The 21403-nt window shown below is 40.8% G+C and overlaps 1 protein-coding gene across 1 annotated transcript in view; it reads left to right on the top strand.

Annotated features, from left to right (window-relative positions):
• Positions 1–17639, top strand: part of ELP4 (elongator acetyltransferase complex subunit 4) — a 207343-nt gene extending 189704 nt beyond the window's left edge. The window contains exon 10 of the mRNA XM_056135529.1: positions 17230–17639. Within this exon, the coding sequence (XP_055991504.1) occupies positions 17230–17361 (132 nt within the window). The 3' untranslated portion in view covers positions 17362–17639. The remainder of the gene's footprint in view (positions 1–17229) is intronic.
• The last annotated feature ends 3764 nt before the right edge of the window (positions 17640–21403 follow it).

The raw sequence follows: 21403 nt of genomic DNA, 5'->3' as shown, positions 1-21403 counted from the left end.
TTGCAGGGTTTTAAGATATACATGCCAGTGAATAGATTTATAATATAAAGACTTGTATTAGTCTTATCTAAATTAATAGGAAATGGTAACTTGACAATACTTTTTATAATTTTTATTTAGAAACAGAACTGCTGTACATGTCCAATGTATTCTGTTTGTTTCATATATTTAATTTACTTACTTAAGCTGCTATTAGAGCAGCCGGTGTCACTTTGGGACATAAGATATTATAAAAAGAAGAAGAAAATACCATTACTGTTTTTAAAGAAGATTACTCTTTTTTTTTTTTCAAATCATAAGTTGCTAAATTGTGAAACCTGTCAGTTAAAACTTTAGAAACCATTTTATGATCTTTTCCTGCAGATTGCACCTTCCTTTCCTGGCTTTCAATGTCGTGAGAAATTTTTGTGTGTTTATAATCTTGAGGGAATTAGATAGAAATGCACACATATGCATATTTCTTTTAACTTAGAGCTCAGAGAATTAACCCTAGACAGCAAGTAGAGAATCGCTGCCCCCATTATTTCATTTTGAAGCGTAATTTCCCACATCCCGAAAGGAACATTTGCACAGCATACCTGGAGACTGGCTGTGCTGACAGCTGGCTTCAGGCTTTCCACTTGAACCAGAGTGACTCCTCCTGCTGCAGTGAAAACCTGAGACAGGGGTTAGCCAATTCCGAGTATCAGGTTGTTGGTTCTTCTGCAGTTTGAGGATCTTTCAACCCTCCTTGTAAAAAGATTTAGCTCAATGGTAAAGTTAAGTGGTGGGGGGTGGGGGTGGAGGAGAAATCCTCCACATATAAAAGCAAATGAGTTTTTAAAGAACAGAAAATAATCTCTGTGAGGAATTACTTCTAAATTATCCATGTGGAAATTAAACTTAGTTCTTGTTAACATTTCCATAGAAACATGCATTTTGATTAAGCCAAGTAAACTAACAAGGAAAAAATAAATCCCTAAAAGTAGACATAGTCATCTCCCTATATACTCACATATACTTCGTTCTTTTCTGATCATCACTAGTTGTTGGGTTGGTTGGTTTTTGTTTTGTTTTGTTTTGTTTTCTCGCTTGACTTGCTTCATTTCCTTTAACTTTATTTCCCATTATTCGTGGAGAGGTTTTTTCCAAGACTGAATTGATTCCCTGCTTCCTTGGGATATGTGAGTCACTTCTGCAAAGTGTTACTCTTTGGAGTGGTGTCCTCGCTCGTCTGTAGCCCTCAGCTTGAGCGCTGGACCGCTGGCCCATCACTGCTTTAAGACTTGGAGTGAGAGGACTCTCCCTTCCCCAGTGTGCTCACCGAGCTCCCTTTGAAATTGTGAGGAGGGAGATCTGTGAAGGCGGAAACAGAGGTACCAACTGACTCTGTGAAACCAGTATCATTTGAAAATTCACCATAATCTTTTGGTGAAAGAGAGGTTATAGGGTTTCTAGAAATACTCTGTATTCCAAATCAAAAAGAACATGGAAGCTTTCTTTTCATTTCATGGTGGAAGCTTTAGACAAGAAAGACTCCCTAAAACCCACCAACATTCTAAGCAAATCTGTAGACTGAAAAGGTATTAAAATATTCATAGCAATACTGCCATGTTCTGTATTTAGATGTACAAAGAGGCGCACACACTCACGATAAATTTATCAAATAATACTACTTAATACCACCTAAGTACTCATTTAGGTTTGGAGCAAGTAAAACAAACACCAGCCAGGAGAGATCCCTTTATCTGTCCCCAAGCAACACTTCTGTAATTGATCCATTTCTTTCCTCCTTCCTTCGAAAAAAGTTTTCCTAGAGTCAGTACAGAGAAAGCCACATTTTATTTTGTCAAACCAAAAACATGCTACCTAACTGCTTTTGTATAGCAACACAACATGGCAAAAATATTCGCACCGTCCTCACTCTACACAGTCCTCAATCTACATTGGTGAGAAAAGTTGCAAATAGTTTGACAAAGATAAAACACAGAGTTAATTTTTTGTGTCTTATTTTTCTTTTCATTCACATTCATACCAGGTAGACTTTATCAAATACCTGTAGTAAAGAATAACTTGTTCATGCATGCAGAACAAAATAAAATAAGATTAAAAGCTCCGGGAAATCAGCCTGTTTCAAAAAACCATTAAAGTGTGCCTATCCCTCAAGCTTTACAAATGTGTTAATTGTCGTGTTTCGGTCATGTAAATATGTTTCAGCATAAAGTAACCAAGATTTCCTGTTATAGAATCACTGTTATCTGAGGAGGTGGGAGCAGGGAGGAACGAACGAGGACTAAATAACACACTGTAATGAAACCTGCCTTTGGGCAGCGCATGCTTCAGTTCTGAATGCCCAGAAATACTTCACAGACGCTCTAGGCTGCCTAGCAATGGGGACTTCTAATTCTGGCTAGCTTGACAAAGTAAATACAACTATTGAACATAAGGCAGCTCCTAATAAAAAACAACAATTCTCCCTTGTAAACACCTACATTTGGCCCCATTAAAAATTCTTTCTTCATACCCAGGAACTAGCAGACCCTTAAATGTGGAAGTCTCAAAGCATCTAAAGAAAAGTTGGGAGATGTAATGCTGTCAGGATACTTTGCAATGCTATTTCCACAAGCACTTCATACCCCATCTCAGGGCTTTGTGGAGTAATGTTCTGCATACACTGTAGGGCATTATGCAAGCAAACACATTGGCCATTATGCTCTCAGAATTCATTCATGGACAGCCAAAAGGAAATCAATATACATTTCTATATGTGCTCTTCTTGTACTTAAAAAAAAATGTGATTACCACATCTCCAGGAGAAAGGTCCAGCAAAACTGCCAATTTTGAAAATTTTTTTAGTGGACTGACATTCAATGATAACACAAGCAATTATCTGCCTTCAGATTTCTCTCATTCCTTCTTGTTCACATCTTAGAATTCTTCTATTCCATTAGCAATGTATCCGCCTGAACTCTGCCCATCTCGATGGAAGAATAGATCCCCCATAGTTCTAAATATATCTGTGATTTAGGATCAGCCTTATGTTTACACACACAAATGAGTGAATAGGTTCTAGATTATATTAAGGCCCCAACTTTAGTTTGAATTCTGATAGGCAAAAGCAATGAGATTATTACCTTTTACCATTGCCAGAGTAGCTTCCATATACTTTAAAAGAAAAACGGGGGAGGGGCAAAAAGGAATTCTCTTGTGGATTGATTTTATTTCTGAAGGTAATTTTTAATATTTAAAGCTAATCATCGAATTTGAAAATAGTATATGTTCCTAAAATAGCTTAATATTCTTAAGCCACCCAAGGAGTAATACCAAAGATATTGATCCTAAAACGTTTCTCCGCTCAGCTCAGTGGCCTCCTGAACAAAGCTGGTTTGGAGAGTCTTTCAGAATGATAGTGTGTCCACAGAAAACTCCCGCTCTTCTTCCATTTACTCGTGCGGCTGCAGTTGGCCCTGGATCTCAGGCATCTCAGTTTGGTCCCGCGGAAGCTTCATTCAAATTCTACACACTCAGTAGCTGATATGCTCTTGCCCGCATTGTGTGTTCCAGAGCCATACAAGCCTTGGGTTAAGCAGCGTTTGGAGACCAGTCAAAGGGTTGCCTGAGTGAGAAGCCCTGTCACACAATTAAGGAACAATGAATGGAAGGGAGTCAGTCTGGGCAGTGGTGCGCAGTCAGGGCTCACAGCAATGCGAGTGGCTGTGTGACTTCTCCGTCCCATTCCTTTAATGCCCAAGAAGAGGTTAACGATGTGCCCAGTCCATGTCACTATCCCAGAGAAGGGCATGGGAAGGCACTTTTAACTGCATTTCTAACAAGTTTCCATCACAACTGAAGTCACCTTATTCCAACTGACCTTTTTTTCCCCTCAATCCTGTTTGTATTAAGAGAACATTTCTAAATGTTCTTGAACAGGAGAACAAAGCAGAGACCAAAAGAAAAGTCTTTGTCTTTCATTGTGTAGACAGAACAACCATTTTCTACAGACCATTCTCAGAATAATCTCTTCTGTTCTTGACTGAAGTATGAAATAAGGGATGGAAATGGGGTGACTTCCCCATACCTCTTAAACATCTAAAAGCTTAGGTCCACTGGGATTGAGACCTGGTGTTCTTGAGACTATGTAGTACAACGTTTCCTCACCTATATTGTGATACCTCAGCCCTCCTCAAACCAGACCTAGAATCTTGCTGTGAGGCAAGCAGGAGAGAGAACATTCTCACCACAGGAGGAGAATGGGAATAGGAGGACAGTAAGATCACCTCAGCTAGAATATGCCTTCTCGGTCAGAAGAAAGCAGGATCTAGAACATCCAGGGTATACCACTTTGGGGAGAAGTCCTGGGTTTTGTAGCAGCCGTCATTCTCTGTTATTAAAGATGGCAAGGTTTGTAAGACTACAAGTGAGATATCCTGACCTGAATGAATTTGCATCACTCCTTTGTTTCCTCTTGCTCTAAGAATTAAACCCAAGTCACTTACCACAGTTGACAAACCCTAGGGGATGTGAAACCAAGCCTAGCTTAGCACCATCTCTTCCTTGTTTATTCTGAAAAGTGAACTATTTTTTTCCCTTCCAAACATACCACTTCTGCATTTTATCCCTCTAACCTGTAAAACTTCCTGTTCCATCTCTTCATGGGTCCATTCTCAAATTTTAGATTTTAGCTTAAAAGCACTCACCAGCAAGGCCTTTGCGAATTATGGATGAACCTCTTTAGCAGTTGTCATCCTGCCATGTTTTAGTGCCTCAAAGTTTCCTCTTGGTGGACTGGAGTCATAGCACAGTGGGTAGAGCGTTTGCCTTGCATGTGGCCAACCCGGGTTCTATTCCCAGCATCCCATACGGTCCCCTGAGCACCGCCTAAGTGCAGAGCCAGGAGTAACCGCTGTGACCTAAAAAGGGAAAAAAAAGTACCTCTTGGGATCAATTTCTCTTCCTTTGTTGGCATTTTCAGAGGATAGCTGAAACCTTTGTGATGCTGTAAATTCTCTGAAAGGCTGGAGCGATTGTCTTCCTTCCGATCTTGGTCACTACTGTTCTAGCTCCTGTTTAGGAAAGGTCTGACACTGGGCAGTGTCATGAAGCCAGACTACCAGAGATCAAATTCTGCTCAAACAGCTGAGAGGAAGGTGGAAAAAGAAGCCATTATTCATGGCTGGAGTGATAGCACAGTGGGTAGGGCATTTGCCTTGCACACGGCCTACCCAGGTTCAATTCCTAGCATCCTATTTGGTCCCCCTGAGCACCACTAGGAGTAATTCCTAAGTGCAGAGCCAGGAGTAACCCCTGTGCATCTCCAGGTGTTACCCCCCCCCAAAAAAAAGGAAGCCATCATTCAGCTCACCCCAAAGTCAGAGTCTTTTCTGCTGAAGTAGAAAATGCATGGCTCTTTAAAAGCAAAATTAGACATGCCCAGGTTTCTTTCCACACACTTAGTCACTCCTCAGTGGTTGTGTGGAATAAAGCTATAGGAATTCTCCAGCCTGGCTGTAGAGATCTTTGCCTAGTTGTCTAGCACTCAGTTCTGCTCTCTGTGCGACACTCCTTTATCCATTCTCCTCTGTGTCCCTTTAGGAAGCAAATCTTCATCCATTATCCTTCCTAGCTCTAGTAATCACCACAGGAGACTGTTCATTTAGGAGATTGTGCAGTTCTTATAATCTACTTGGTGATAGAGCAAGATGGGGAGCCTAAGTTTACTTCGGGAGGTGAATAGATGACTTTTGATGGTGTTGGCGCCTCTTTGGCCTTACAGTTCCTTTAGAAGAGTCTTTAGAAGGTTCCCAATTTGTTTTCCATCTTCATTTCCATATGCAAGGAGTACACCCAGGCCCAGAGTTCCCAGGTTCTAGGATAGTTCTGCAAGTCAGCTGCAGGAAACATCTCACCTAACCAGTTTAGGAAAGTGAGGAACTAACAAAGTATGTGGAAAGGCTGAGTAGCATTGCCACCAATCTGCCTTGAGGGGAGCTGTCCCATCCCTCAGTCAGGGAGGGACAGAATCTAGAGAATCCCTGGAACTCCAACTGAACACTCACAGCTCTGTGCTCTTGGAGCCCGAGAGTGGCTGCGGGCTTGGGGTTAGAGAAGAGCCACCACCGCTGTTTTGCTTCCCAAGAGGAACACTAGAGCCCTGGCCCTGGCATCCCCTTCCACAGCTGATGGTCAGTCACTGGCACATGGACAGAGTCGTCCCCACACTGTGTTTGCCAGTGGCCATAGGCAGCTGGGGGCAGAGGGCTGGGGGATGAGAAGAGCGTTCTGCTTACCTCCACCTTCTGAACCAGATGTGTCTTACTGGGTCATCATAATTGCCCTGTTGGTGGCCTCTGACCTGGGGAAAGTTCCCCACATGCTGGGTGGGGTGAATGCTGAGTGCTGGGTCCCCTGGCCCCTCTGTCTCCTAATATTGGAAATTAGCTAGGAGCAACATTAAGAACACAATATCCCCAGGGAGATACAGATCAAAACAACAATGAGATGTCACCTCACACCACAGAGACTGCCACATCCAATAGAACAAAAGCAACCTGTGTTGGTGTGGATATGGTGAGAAAGGGACTCCCCTTCACTGCTGGTGGGAATGTGACTGGTTCAGCCCTTTTGGAAAACAGTATGGATGATTTTCAAAAAATTGGAAATTGGAAAATCCCATTTGATTCAGCTATACCACTCCTGGGAATATAACTCCGGAGAGGCATAAAAAAGTACAGTTGAAATGACATTTGCACTTCTGTGTTCATTGCTGTACAATAGCTCAAATCTGGAAAAAAAACTTGAGCACCCGAGAACAGATGACTGGTTAAAGAAACTTTGGTACATCTATACAGTGGAGTACTATGCAGCTGTTAGAAAAGATGAAGTCATGAAATTTACATACAAGTGGTACTACATGGAAAGTATCATGCTGAACAAAATGAGTCAGAGAGGGACAGACCTAGAAAGATCGCATTCATCTGGGGAATATAAAGTAACAAAATAGGAGACTGACAAGAATAGCCGAGATTAAGTACCAGGAGGTTCACTCCATTGCTTGGAAGCCAGCCACACATGCTAGGGGAAAAGGTAACTCAGATAGAGAAGGGAGCATCAAATAAAGGGTGTTGGGAGGATCCCCCAGGATGGGAGATGCATGCTGAAAGTAGAGTATAGACCGAACATGATTGCCACTCAATGCCTCTTTTGCAAACCACAAAAGGAGAGAGGCACCCAAAAGGAGAGAGACAACAAAAGGGAATGCCCTTCCACAGGGATGGGGTGGGATGGGTGGGGGTGGGAGGGATACTGGGAGCACTGGAGGTGGAGAATGGGCACTGGTAGAGGCATGGGTACTCAATCATTGTATAACTGAAATCCAAGCACAAAAAATTGTAAGTCTACAACTGTACCTCATGGTGTTTCACTAATAAAAATTTTTAAAAAATAAAAAGAACACAACATCCTAAGTCTGACTCTCTAAACTGGCCCCTACTCTCTGGCCAGCCTCTTGCTGAAGGGAATCTCCCTACCATCCAGGGGCCTGGAGCTCAGACATGGCCTGCACATTAGCAAGCCCCATGGTAGCAAGCTCTTAAGTTGTGGGACCAGGAGAGCAGGCAGAGCCCCTTCATTCACAGGCTGTGCTCCTTCTGCCTCTTTTTGCTAGACTGAACTCACGTCTGTTCTATGAATAATGGTGAAACGGGGCGAGAAGCAGCTGACACTAGTGTTCTATATATCTCCAGCATTGTACCGGGGCTCCGTTGGGAAGGATAAGGCTGGTCCTCAGGTTCTCGCATGCTTCACAAGAACCACCAGCTTTCCCATCTAGAAATCATACCTCGCTGCCCACCTTCCAACCAAGCGAATATGTGTTTAGATCCCAGAACTTGAAATCTCAGTCTTTGAGGTCCCAAATTCTATATAAATAAGATGAAGGTTTGGCAATTACTACATTTTTTTTTCTTTTTTGGGTCACACCCGGTGATGCACAGGGTTTGCTCCTGGTTCATGCACTCAGGAATTACTCCTGGCGGTGCTCAGGGGACCATATTGGATGCTGGGAATCGAACACCCGGGTCGGCAGTGTGCAAGGCAAATGCCATTGTGCTATCACTTCAGCCCTATTACTATATTTTAAAAAATAATAATAAAGTGGCTTAGAATAATCTCAAAGTTGATGTTACTCTCTGACATAGAAACCCAGTACATTGAACCAGAGCCCCCCTTCTCTCTCTCTCTCTCTCTCTCTCTCTGTCTCTCTCTCCCCCACCCATCCCTCCCTTCCCTCCCTCCTCTCTCTCTCTGTCTCTCTCTCCCCACCCATCCCTCCCTCCCCTCCCTCCTCTCTCTCTTGCTCTGTCTCTCTCTTTCCCTCCATCCCTCCCTCCCCTCCCTCCTCTTTCTCTCTCTCTCTCCTCTCTCTCTCTCTCTCTCTCTCTCTGGCATTATGGTTTGCAATAGTTACTGAAAGTTAATCATGTATATCACTTTACCTCCTTTCAGCACTCAGTGCTTGCTTCAAGTGATCATTTCCAACTATCATTGTCACAGTGGTCTTTTCTCTGTCCTGATTGTCCTTTTTCTCCCTTTCCTGACTTGTAACAAGCTTCCAACGTGGGCCAACCTTCCTGGCCCTTATTTCTACTGTCTTTGGGTATTAGTCTCATATTATGTTTCTTTCTATTCCGCAAATGAGTGCAAACACTCTGTATCTGTCCTTCTCCCTCTGATTCATTTTACTCACCATGATACTCTCCATGTCCATCCATGTATAAGCAAGTTTCATGACTTCATTTTCTGTGGTGGCTGTGTAGTATGCCATTGTGTAGATGTACCACAGTCTCTTCTGGCTATTGTGAACAGTGCTTCAATGAACATGGAAACAGGAACAGCTTTTTTGCATTGTGTTTTTGGGCCCCTAGTGTATATTCTCAGGATATTGCTGGGTCCTATGGAAGTTCAGTTTCTAGTTTTTTTGAGGAATGCCCATATTGTTTTCCAAAAAGGCTGGACCAATCAGCATTCCCACCAACACTGAATCAGAGTCCCTTTCTGCCATCTCTGTGCCAGCACTGATTTTTCTTGTTCTTTTTGATGTATGCCAGTCTCTGTGGAATTAACTATTTCATTGTTGTTTTGATTTGCATTTCCTTGATGATTAGTGATGTAGAGCATTTTTTCATGTGCCTTTTTGCCATTTGTATTTCTTCTTTGAGGAAATTTCTATTCATTTCTTCTCCCCATTTTTTAATGGGGTTGGATTTTTTTTTCTTGTAAAGTTCTACCAGTACTTTATATATCTTTGCTATTAACCCCTTATCAAACGGCTCTTGGGTAAATAATTTTTCCCATTCCATGGCTATCTGTGTAATCTGGTCACTGTTTCTTTTGAGGTGCAGACATTTCCTAGTTTAAGGTAGTCCTATTTGTTTATCTTTGCTTCCACTTGCTTGGACCAGTGCCCTTTTTGGTGGCAGGCGATATTAGGAAACTTTAGGTTTAGGTTTCTTATTTTGCTGTCTCGTCCTTTGCTCATTGTTCCCATTTGCTGGCCCAGAATGGCTACCTAAGCTTCTGCCCGCAAGTTCACATTTCGAAAATGTATGAAAATGAAAGTAGGGATACCAAGGCTACTCCTAACATTTGTGAAACTTAGAGAAAATAAAGACACATGTAATTGGGCTAGAAAGTAGAACAGGGGTTAAGTTGGTTCCTATGCAGCTTACACCTATATAATTCCTGGCACCACAAAAGGTCCCCCAAGCACCACTGAGAGTGGCCCCCTGGCATGAAGCCGGAGTGACACTGCCAGATGTGGCCAAAGCCATTTATTTGTTTGTTTTTTAGCCACACCCAGTAGTGCTCAAGGCTTATTCCTGGTAGGCTTGGGGGACTATATAGGCTGTCAGGGATTGAAACCTGGTTGACTAAGTGGAAGTCAAGCACTCTATCTGCTGTGCTCTCTCTCCAGTACCATACATATAATTACTGTAGGCCCAATTAGCTCAAAGTTATCAAACCAAGCCATTCTATGCTTTGTCTTCCTTCCATCACATACATATCTTCCTGGAAAGTCAGGTTAAATTTAGGACAAGGGTTCCACTCTTAAGTAAGGAGCAACAACAAAAGGATTGGACACCCAGTTTACACATACTTAACATGTCCCCTGACTGATCATGGGCCCCTGTGGGGCATGTGCACCCAGAAAACACAGTCCTCTCTTGAGGATGAACGAGTTTGAGGAGAGGAGATTCTTGGGTCCTGATACCCAGACAGCTCTGTGAGGAGCCATGACCATGTCCCCTTCATCTGCATTTCTTACCCCACAAAGAAGTAGGGATCATGGTCCAGACCCTCTTGCCAAGGTCAGTGACAAAACTAAAAGGTCAGGGAAGTGAACAGCACCTCCTGGTCATTAAGGGTTTGACCAGAATCTTAACTGCAGTGCTCCTGCACCAGACCAAGCTCTTAGAATGTGGCTGTGCTGCCCTGCTTGGCGAGAACCTGGGAGGTGTGGCCTTTATTTAGTCAGCCGTTTGCCTCACCCAGATTCAGAGACCCTGTTACTCCCCAAAAGGAAGAGAATAGAGATTGGGCATAAAGTAATAAATACTTTGTGTAGACCAAGTGAATCCTTTACCTTCAGCTTTCTGAAAAGCAAGTTCAGAGGTAAGGCAAGACTTTTGTTTACAATTGACTATCAAAAATAATTGACAACCTGAGCATTTTTTAATGGGCAGCCAATATGCCACCTTCCAGCTCTGGAATTTTACCTAATTTTCAGACCAACCAGAAAGAACCAAAAGGGTTTTTTTTTAATTAAAAAATAGAATGATTATGATATTAAATAAACTCATTTTAAGGCTGGGAGTAAATTGGATCTCAAGCTAAAATCTAAAACCTGACTAAGTTTGATAGAATGTCCTCTAGATTATCTCATCTCTCTCAAATGCACATTAAATATTCTAAAACTAGAAAAATGGGTCTGGCACAGAGACTGGCCCATATCCACAAGAACAAAAGCAACTGGTGCTGGCGCGGATGTAGCGAGACAGGGACACTCCCTCACTGTTGGTGGGAATGCCGACTGATTCAGCCCTTTTGGAAAACAGTATGGACGATTCTCAAAAAATTAGAAATTGAGCTCCCGTTTGATCCAGCAATACCACTCCTGGGAATATATCCCAGAGAGGCAAAAAAGTATAGTCGAAGTGACATCTCCACTTGTTTGTTCATTGCAGCACTCTTTACAATAGCCAGAATCTGGAAAAAACCTGAGTGTCCGAGAACAGATGACTAGTTAAAGAAACTTTGGTACATTTACACAATGGAGTACTATGTACCTGTTAGAAAAGATGAAGTCATGAAATTTACATACAAGTAGTACTATATGGAAAGTATCATGTTAAGCGAAATGACTCAGAAGGAAAGGGATAGACATAGAAAGATTGCATTCATCTGGGGAACATAAAGTAACAAAATAGGAGACTAACACCCAAGAATGGCAGAGATTAGTACCAGGAATTTTACTCCATGGCTTGGAGGCCAACCACACATGCTAGGGGGAAAGGGAGCTCAGATAGAGAAGGGAACACCAAATAAAGGTGTTGGGAGGATCCTCCCAGGATGGGAGAAGCATGCTGAAAGTAGACTATAGACTAAGCATGACTGTCACCCATTGCCTCTTTTGCAAACCACAGCACCCAAAAGGAGAGAGAGAACAAAAGGAAATGCCCTGTCACAGAGGCAGGGTAGGATGGGGGGTATGGGGGGGTGGGAGGGATACTGGGATCCGTGTTGGTGGGAAATGGGCACTGGTGGAGGGATGGGTATTTGATCATTGTATAATTGAAACCCAAGCACAAAAATGTGTAAGTCTGCAACTGTACCTCATGATGTCTATTAAAAATTTTTTTAAAAAAAGAAAAGAAAAATGGGTCTGGCATTGTTTCCACTCACCTATTCCTCCATGAGAGTAATATAAAATTCACCAAAATTGAGCAGGTATATAAGCCACATTATAAAATTTCAACCAAATTGAGAATAATTGCAATATAAAACTCATTATAATCATTATCAAGGAATAATATCAATGTAAGAATGTGAAAATATAATTAGATAAGGTCATATATGCTGACTTTTTTTTTAATTTTACAAGTCAGAGTGCTACCTTGCAATTCTATGCAGAAGTAATAGCAATCCTTTGGTGAGGAATGTATCAAACCAGCTTCATCTGTCTCCTTCCCTCCTCCCTCTCTCTCCCTTTGCTCTGCTGACCTGGGAGAAAATTGGTCTCTCCACTGTAAGAAAGGAAGTCACTTCTCTTTCTGGGGAGAGGGGTGGGGTTCAAGGCCACACCTATTCTTGATCAGGGTATAGTCCTCGCTCTATACCCAAGGATCACTTCTGACAAGGATCAGGAGAGCATGTGTAGTCCCAGTGATTCAACTGAGGACATCCATGTGCAAGGCATGGGCCCTCTTTGACGGAGACATCTGACAAAACCAAGCAGTACACGCCCTTCCAAGCAAGTAGGGGCATCAGGTGTGCATTTCTCTGGTCACAAGCTAAGGATTATCAGCAGTAGCTCTCAGATAATGCTTCTAGATGATGATCATTTCACTATGGCCCTTCAAAACTGTTGCCAAATGCTCCTCTCAACACCCATTGGTTCCTTCATCAACATCATTGGGTTTGTTCAACTTTTTTTTTTTTTGCTCCTTTTTTTTTTTTTTTTTTTTTTTTTTTGCCTCTCCTGCAACCAGGTGTGGCCACATGTAAGTTGTGGACAGAAGCAGCAGGGATGTGCCTAATTCCCAGGTCTGGCCTTCGTGGCTCATCCTTCTTTCCACCTGCAAAAAGTGAGCCAAAGCATCAGTTCAGAGGGCCTGCAAGGTGGCTGGCTCATGGGCTGCATGCAGAAGAAAGAAAATATGGAGTGTGGCCCAGCAAAGCAGCTGAGAGGCAGGCAAAGGCAGAACTTCTCCAGTCTGGCTCAGTGTAGGTGCCCCAGAAGCCAGGAGGCAAAACTGTTCTGCCACTGCATCCTTTTCACTCCTCATGGCTTCGGGGTGCCCTCTGGCAAGCACTTCCCTTGCATGCTAGTGTTTGGGCCAGCCTGATATTTCCTACCTCAAAGCACTGGAGACAAGAGACTCCTTAGTCCCATGGGACTAACCACAGCCATCACCAGGCCTCTGTAGGTTCCTGGATGTCACCCACCTCTCTGAACAACACAGAAATCATCACTTCAGACAGAGCAATAACAGAAGTATGGCCAGCTAATGCAGGTGCCCAGCAGCAAAACAATCCCTGACTCCCTGAACTTGATAGAAGAGCAGCAACAATATTCCGCTGAATGTCAGATGCAGTGTGACCCTTCCCTCTGAGTCTCGGGAATTAAAGCATATAGCTCCTTTTGATTTCCAAGGTTGAAAATGAGATTTATTTTTTAGTATGATGTGTGTGTGTGTGTGTGTGTGTGTGTGTGTGTAGTTTTGGGGCCACACCTTGCAGTGCTCAGGGCTTATTCCTAACTCTGTGCTCAGGGATCACTCCTATTGGTGGTCAGGGGGCCATTTGTGGTACCAAGATTCAAACTAAAGCCCAATACATGCAAGACAAGCACCTTAGCCCTTATACTATCCCTCCAACTCCAATAATATTATTTTAATGTAAACCATTATATAGTGGAGGCAGGGTCTCAAAGTTTATCCACCGCCACCCCTCCACTTCCTCACCCCCTCCACTACACAGCCTTGCCACTTTCATGGAAGGGAGGGATTATACAGTGGAGCCTAACTTCAGGCTTATTTTTTTTTAGAGGACAGATCTAGGGTAAAGCATGTCAAGTGAGTAAATGCTTTGGAAACCTCAAATGAAAAGTCCCTGACACACCTGGCAAGCTTGGAATCTCATCCCTCTTTCCTGGCTGCTTCACAGATCCCTGACCCAGTGCATAGGGGGATGCTCTGACCTGAAGAAACAAAACCCAGAAATTTCACCACATAGGAAGCCTGAATGCGTCGTAACCCACAAAAGCGGTCAGGCATAATCAGACATTCGAGGGCCTCCAGGAGCCATCCTGGGGCTTTTTCAAAGGACCAGAGTGCTCAACTAGCTAGTTTTCATAGCACAGTGTTTAGTTGGAAGCTTTGCATCAGGTCACCCATACTTTTAGTCCTCGGAAGTTACACACAAATGATAGTTGACTTTTCTTCCAACCCGTTCAACCTGAAAGATTTCCAAACATGGCACACATCACATTGAGCTGCTTTTGCTATGAAGGGCTCTCGGCCAACTGGCTCATGCTTATTGCCTAGAGAAGCAGAGGAAGAGACATTTTTAGCAAATACCTATGCCTGTGAAATAAAACATTATCACCCTAGTTCTTAAAAAAAAAAAAAAACAAGTTTCTCATATTGAGCATTTGAGCAGCGTGACCTGACTCTTTAGCTAAAGGCATCTCCAAGACCTACCAGTTTTTCTTTAGAAGCAGTCATCATTCCTCCAAGTAAAAATAAATCCTCAGTTAACATCTAGCTCAGTTCCGTGAAGCTTTTTTCTCCTCCCCTACCCCCACCATGGTTTCTGCTTTGTCTCTGCCTTCCTTGTCAACATAACTTGATTACTGGATTGCTATGGAACAAGTGTGAAAGGTTCTCTGATCAAGGGTCCCTTTGAAGTGCTGCTTCGAGCAGATTCTAGATATTTGTTGACTCCAGTTAAGACTATTTCCTGCATAGTAGAACAGTTAAGGCCCTTGTTTGCCTTGCATATGGTCGGCCTGAGTTCAATCCCTGGCATCCTATATGGTTCCCTGAACTTGCCAGGAGTGATCCCTGAGTGCAGAGCCAGAAGTAACATCTGAGCACTGGCCCAAAAGCAAATTAACAAAAAAACCTATTCCTCTACTTCCTACATAGCCCAATCATGTGTTATCACTTTTGTGAAGTCCCAACCATAAGAATACATACACATGACTGAAACCCAGTCATGAACAGTTTTGTAATGCTCTATCTTACGTTGATTCAATAAAATAATTTTTTTAAAAAAGACTACATACACAGGGGCTAGAGTGATAGTACAGTGGGTAGGGCACTTGCTTTGTACACAGCTGAACCTGGTTTCAATCTCCAGCATCCCACATGGTGCCCAAGCACTTCCAGGAGTTATTCCTGAGTGCAGAGCCAGGAGTATCCCTTGAGCATTGCCAGGTGTGACCCCCAAATGAAAGCAAAAAAATAAAATACATACACATGAGGCTCCTTAATGGCGAATTTTCTTTACACATCACATAACTCTCAGGTTTGGACCAAATATGTAAACCTATTTTTCTTTGGCTCATTAACTATAAGCTATACAAGATCTCTCCGGTCCAGAGAGATAGTCAGTGAGTAAGACACTTGACTTGCACACAGCCAATCTGAGTTCAGTCCCCAGAATTCCTTAAGATAGATACCCAGAGCACAGAGCCAGGAATAAGGCCTAAGTACCACTGGATGTGCCCCACACCTCAACTCAAAAAAAAAAAAAAAAAACTCTTAAAATATATATAAAACTCAGACTTATAATTAAATGTCTCTTTCCCTTTTGCTTCCTCACATGAATATGGACACAGAGTTAACACTTGACTAGGAGTCTCAGACATTAGAGTTATGCCTGTCTCTTCAATTCCTGAACTTTGTATTGCTTTCATTTCTGCCTAAAATCCTTTCTGGGAGGCTAGAGCAATAGCACAGTGAGTAGGGCATTTGCCTTGCACAGGGCCAACCCGGGTTCAATTTCCAGCATCCCATATGGTCCCCTGAGCACCTCCAGGGGTAACTCCTGAGTTGCAGAGGCAGAAGTAACCCCTGTGCATCACCGGGTGTGATCCAAAAAGCAAAAAAAAGTAAATAAGTAAAAAATAAATAAAAATAAAATCCTTTCTGGAAGAGACTAAGGGGTGAAGAAATGGAAAAAAGAATTAAGTAAAAAATATATCTTTATTTGAACCTTTTGTTTTTATCACTCACAAAGCATATTTAAGAACTTAATGTGTAAGAGGCTGGGTGCAAAGGAAACAAATAAATACTAGTCTGTGAACATTACTAGATGATATTCAAGCTTTTCTGAACCTTTCTGACATATTTGTTAATCATATATTTGATAATAGCATCTTTCATCCTAGATATAATTGCATTAAGAAATAAATACCAGCAAGGAAGAATCTATTCAGAAAGTATTAAGTTTTTTAAATATTTTGATCTTCTACACACAGCTTGTGTTTACAATCCTTGTATCAAGAAAAAAAAAGAAACAGCCAGAACATATGCTTGGGGATCACAATATTTTGACCCAAAAAAAAAAAACTACCCTTTTTTTTTTTTCTCCTTTGCTGTTCCATATTGCAGGAAGTTTTCCCAGTGAAGGGTTTCAGATAGGCTGTCTCCAGGACAGCCCATCCTGGAAGATACTGGCTTGTAATCAATGGCAGGTTGCCCGGTTAACCTCTCAACCTACCCTGTACCTCACTCAACAGAGATGTCTCCTAAGTTTGGATTTTATTAAACAAATCATGTTGGCTGGAAGCACTGTTAGTTAAAGGAATTTAACATAGATCCTTTTGAAAATTGAAAAGGATTTTTAGAAATAGAAATGTCTCTCCCTAAATACAGTTAATATTCAGTTATTATGGTTGGTTTTATGCTGGCCCTTTTAAAACATTTTTTTGTCAATAGTTTTATGAAAATTGTAAACTCAAGAATAACAGCCTTGAAAAAGATTCATCAGGTCAACAATGGTAAAACAAGCATTTGAGGGTATCTGTAATTGCTGAAAAATCTACATTTGATTGAAAAATAACATTTTGGACCTGTGGCAAAAAAAAAGAACAAAGCCCCCCTCCTCCCCCCAAAAAAATCCCGTTATTGTGTGATTTTTTTCAATTACAATTTTCTTGTGGTTTTACATGTTTATATTTCTATCTCAATAAGAAAATAAGAATACACTTAGATTTGGACTCTGGAAATATTCTGCAAAGATTCCCCATCTATTTTCCGCACTGGCTGTGCTTTGTTAAATCTAGCAGGAATAGGGTAGGATTGTATTGGACTTGAATCTGAAGAATTGTTTTAGCAGGAATTTTATATGCAAGACTAAATGCTGATCAACAGAGCATAATATTATATTCTGAAGTGTGCTAGCGAGAGCACAATTAATTATTTTTTTTTCTTCTTTCTTTCCTGCTCCTGAAATCTTCTGCCATAGCGACTGCATTTGCCTCCAGACTTGTCAGACACAGTGAGCCGCTCAAGCAAACAGGAGCTGGCAGGATCCACCACACTGCTGGGCCCAGGCTGTGGCATGATGGCCGGAGGCAAGAAGCACCTGGACTTCTAGCGATTCCTCCTTAGTCGTGGCAGGCAGAATTCTGTGACACTCTAATTATGATTGCTAATAGCTTATGTAAATATTTTCCTTAATGATTTGACCCTCCAATCCTTGGAATACATAGTTAGGATTACAAAATGAGTCCACCGTTCATACACTTAACCAACTTTTTCTACAAAAACAGTATAGCAGAAATACTTTCACTTTAAATGTTTACTAATATTCTGTCGAGGGAATGCAGATTGTCTTATTTTTTAATAAAAGCTAATAAAATGTCCCAAGTTCAAGTTTCCTCCTTCCAGTGGTCAATAGTGTCTGTGTATGAAGTTGCTTCAGTTTTCAGTACAATGCATGTGATAGAAGGTAGCCAAGAAAAAATGATGCAATAAGAACTGTATATGAAAAACACCATTGCTCTTTATTTTTTAAAAAGTAATTTGTCTTCAAAAATGCTAACTTTTTTCAATTAAATACTTATTTGATAATATATGGACACTATACTAAAATTAATTTGCATGTATGCACCCTGTTATTGAATTGATAAAGACAAAATAATATTTGGGTCTAAGACTCCATTAAAAATAATTACTCTGCCATGGTCATTAATTCATATAAAAATCTTGAGTGATAGGAAGCACAGAAAAAGGAATTGATGGTCTTCTGTTTAGTATTCCTACACAATTGAAGTAAGCACTATGAAATTATGTCAACAGACATAATTCAAGATTGAAATTCAAACTGACAACCACGTTAACTCCAGAATGCAGGGGATAACATGTTTTAAAACTTGATGAGATATGTTTACAGAACACAGGTCTAAAACAAAGTAGAAAATTAAATGTAACTTGGACTTCTATTGCACAGGTAAGTCCTTTGTGAAATAAGAATATTGGTTAATATGTATATTTCTAACTACAGAAAATTGACTTTGGGGGGTCGATAGTGTTTTTGAGTAAGTTTTGATAGAAACTGAGTAAGTTTTCATAGAAATTACTAGGTTTTTGAATCAGAGCTCCATATTCTTTAAGCTTTTGATCATAGTAAATAAAAAATTTTACAGTTTAGAAAGTAACTTGTAGAGTAAAGCAAAGGATCTCAGTATTTTTAAATCTATTTAACATCCATTAGGAAAAACTCAATTTCAGAATACACTTTCAAATATGGCAGACTGTTTTGCAGCAGTTATAACTAGCATCTTAAGCAATTTGCTTTTAATATACCACAAATTATACTTTATTTGTTCTTGACAACATTGTAGAAAACAAAGGCTAGGTTTTTAAAACTGTCTAACCAATATGATGAATGTCAGTCACTTAAAAAAAAAAAAACCACTGTAGCATAAACACATACTGTATACAGCTTTTATTCAGAATTAGAATAATTGAATCAATGACAGTGATTTGCCAGGATGTCAAATCTCTCCATCATATTCTGTCACTACCAGTTTATTTTTTGTGATCAAAATCAAAATGACAACTATTTGTCTCCTGCTATTTCATTAGTACTAAAAATCAGGTTTCTTCGTCTATTTTTTTTTTTTAGGATGTCTGATTTTTTTTTCACATCTTTTAATTCTAAAGACACAAATTTGTCCTCATTTTCTTTTCAAAATAAAGTTTCAGAATTGATCTGTCAGTTAAAATTAAAGGGCTTTTATATTTGGTAAAGGTGTTTTAAAAATGTAAAGCAACTTCAAAAAATCAATTTAGCTCTTAGATAATAAATAATATGCAGATGTTCCACAAAAGCTTTGCTGTGTCCTTTGAAAACTATTACGAACAATTTGAACAAATTCAAATGAATATTTTAGTCAGGCTATTATTTTAACAACCCTAACCTTTTTCTTACCGTGTTGTGATTCATTTTACACAAACACCACGGAACAATTGCATAGCGTTTAGCTCTGGAAAGGAAATGTGAGGTCATCAGATATGTAAATTGCTTGTCAAAAATACTTAACAAGTCACTGATTTATTACCCTAACATTTCTATAAAATTAACAAACCAGTATTAGTTAATAGATGCTTTGTAAATAGATAAATACTATAAAAATTAGAGTGTGCATATTTGAATTATTATTTTAAATATGAAAGAAACTTTTCAAACTCAGTAAAAGTGAATTTGGAATAGTGAAAGTATTTGGGCTTTTCCCAAATCAGGTCCAAATACTTGCTATTCTGATTCACTAGGACAGACTTTGTGAAAAATTAACTACTAGTAGTAAAGACAGGGGGAGTGTATATTTTTGTTTTACTCTCAAAACCCACTCTAAAAATGTTTTTCTTCAGGAAACATCATTCAGATGCTAATCACTTTCTACATTAAAAGCTGGTCTCTGATATAATGCTACAGTAGGCAGATACCATTTCAATACATTATGAAATATAATCTATTAGTAGATTTTTTTCCTTTATCATCTTGTCTCAAAGATGTAAATACTTAAGAATAATGCCAAGCATAGTGTTTGAAATGACCTAGCTTTGCTAAAACTTCACGATCTATATGGCATTCATTTCTTACGCTAGAATTGCCTTTCTTTGCAACAGATGTAAATATTTTGACTGATGCCGTCTGCTCAGGTGCTCACGTTCTTAGACCTTCTAAATTTCTGTTTAGTAGCCCAAGACCATGTCTCCTTTTCCTCTTTGTCTTCCATTTTTCCCAATCTCCACCTCCAGGATAGGCAATACTCAGGCTCGACAGAAATAGAACATCTTCCAAAGAAAACAACCCTTTACAATCATTCCCCGTCTCTCATTTTTTTTTTAAAAGAAGCAGACACACATATAGACATATAAAAGGAGAATGGAGGGGCCCTATTCATCTGTCGAAGCCCAGTATGAATGTCATTTCTAAATCACCCTGTTAGTGCTTTCCAAAAATGGTCACCATCAACATCATCAAGTTTAAGCAACACTAACCCTAAGTATTCACACTCTGAACTTTAAAGCTGAGTTATTCAGGATTCAGGCAAAAATTGATATGGTTTATTCATGAGAAGTAGAAAAGGGAAGATAGACTTTCTGGTCTTGGTGAGTAAAATATAAAAAAGGTGGAAAACCCCTTTAACATTAGGCCCAGAGCAAAAGAGAAATAATGCTGAATACAGGCCCTAAGATGACAAAAATTCACTGAATAAAGCTGATTCTAAGAATAATATTGCATATGTGAATCATAGGAAGCCTCATCAAGATTGTTTTTAAGTCAGAAGAAATGGTTATGTGAAAAAGCCTTTTGCTTGCATGTAAGCTTCAGGTGACACAACTTTTGGGGATGGAGAAAGATGGGATATTCTGGAAACTCATTGTAATTTTTAAAACATCTTTCTTTTTTTAATTGCTCAGAGGAATGCCAATGTCTCTTACACATTCAGCTCTGATACTGTTTACCTGGTCTCCCTAAGTCAACCCAATTGGGAGAGAAGTCATAGTATGTCAGTGTTGTGCTTCTACTGTGGACGCTACAAATACACAGTCACCATCCCCTCAGAGGATAGCATTAAAGCTTCCCTGTAGAGTTCATGTTGATAAATATATAAATATACCTATCAGTAAACAAATAGACACAGATCAATTATTCCAGCAGTGCCTGCGTCTACAGGGCCCTGCATCCCCACCGAGTGGGGAGTGTCCCTGAAGTTCCATTCAGAATGGTGCATCTCCCAAGGGTGAGGGCAGAAGGCAAGGTCCAACCCGCCAGACAGAGGGCTACTGCCACTGAGCAGCTCCTTCAGAATAAATCAAACTGTGCCCCAGTGCCTGGCAATCCTCACCCCACACATGTGCCTCCAAGTGGCCACATGCAGACCTTAGGCTCTGCCATACTCCCCTTCTCCCATCCCCATTTCGACACACCCAGAGCACAACTCCTGGTTCCTTTAAGTCTACGCTCTCCATGCTGGCTGCCTAACCCTGGCCCAAGCCATAGCCAATTGGAAAGGAACGCTTCCTGCAGGAAAGGAGGCTGCCAGCAGCCGCAACACATGCTCACATGCAGTCCTTCTCTGACAGTTCCCTGGGCATATGTCCCTCAGGGAATGTGGGCTGCAGAA

This window comes from Sorex fumeus, unplaced genomic scaffold, assembly GCF_029834395.1.
Source record: "Sorex fumeus unplaced genomic scaffold, SorFum_2.1 ptg000007l, whole genome shotgun sequence".
Classification (NCBI taxonomy): Eukaryota; Metazoa; Chordata; class Mammalia; order Eulipotyphla; family Soricidae; genus Sorex; species Sorex fumeus.
The sequence above is the reverse complement of the archived record's forward strand: the minus strand, read 5'-3'. Positions and strand labels throughout refer to the sequence as shown.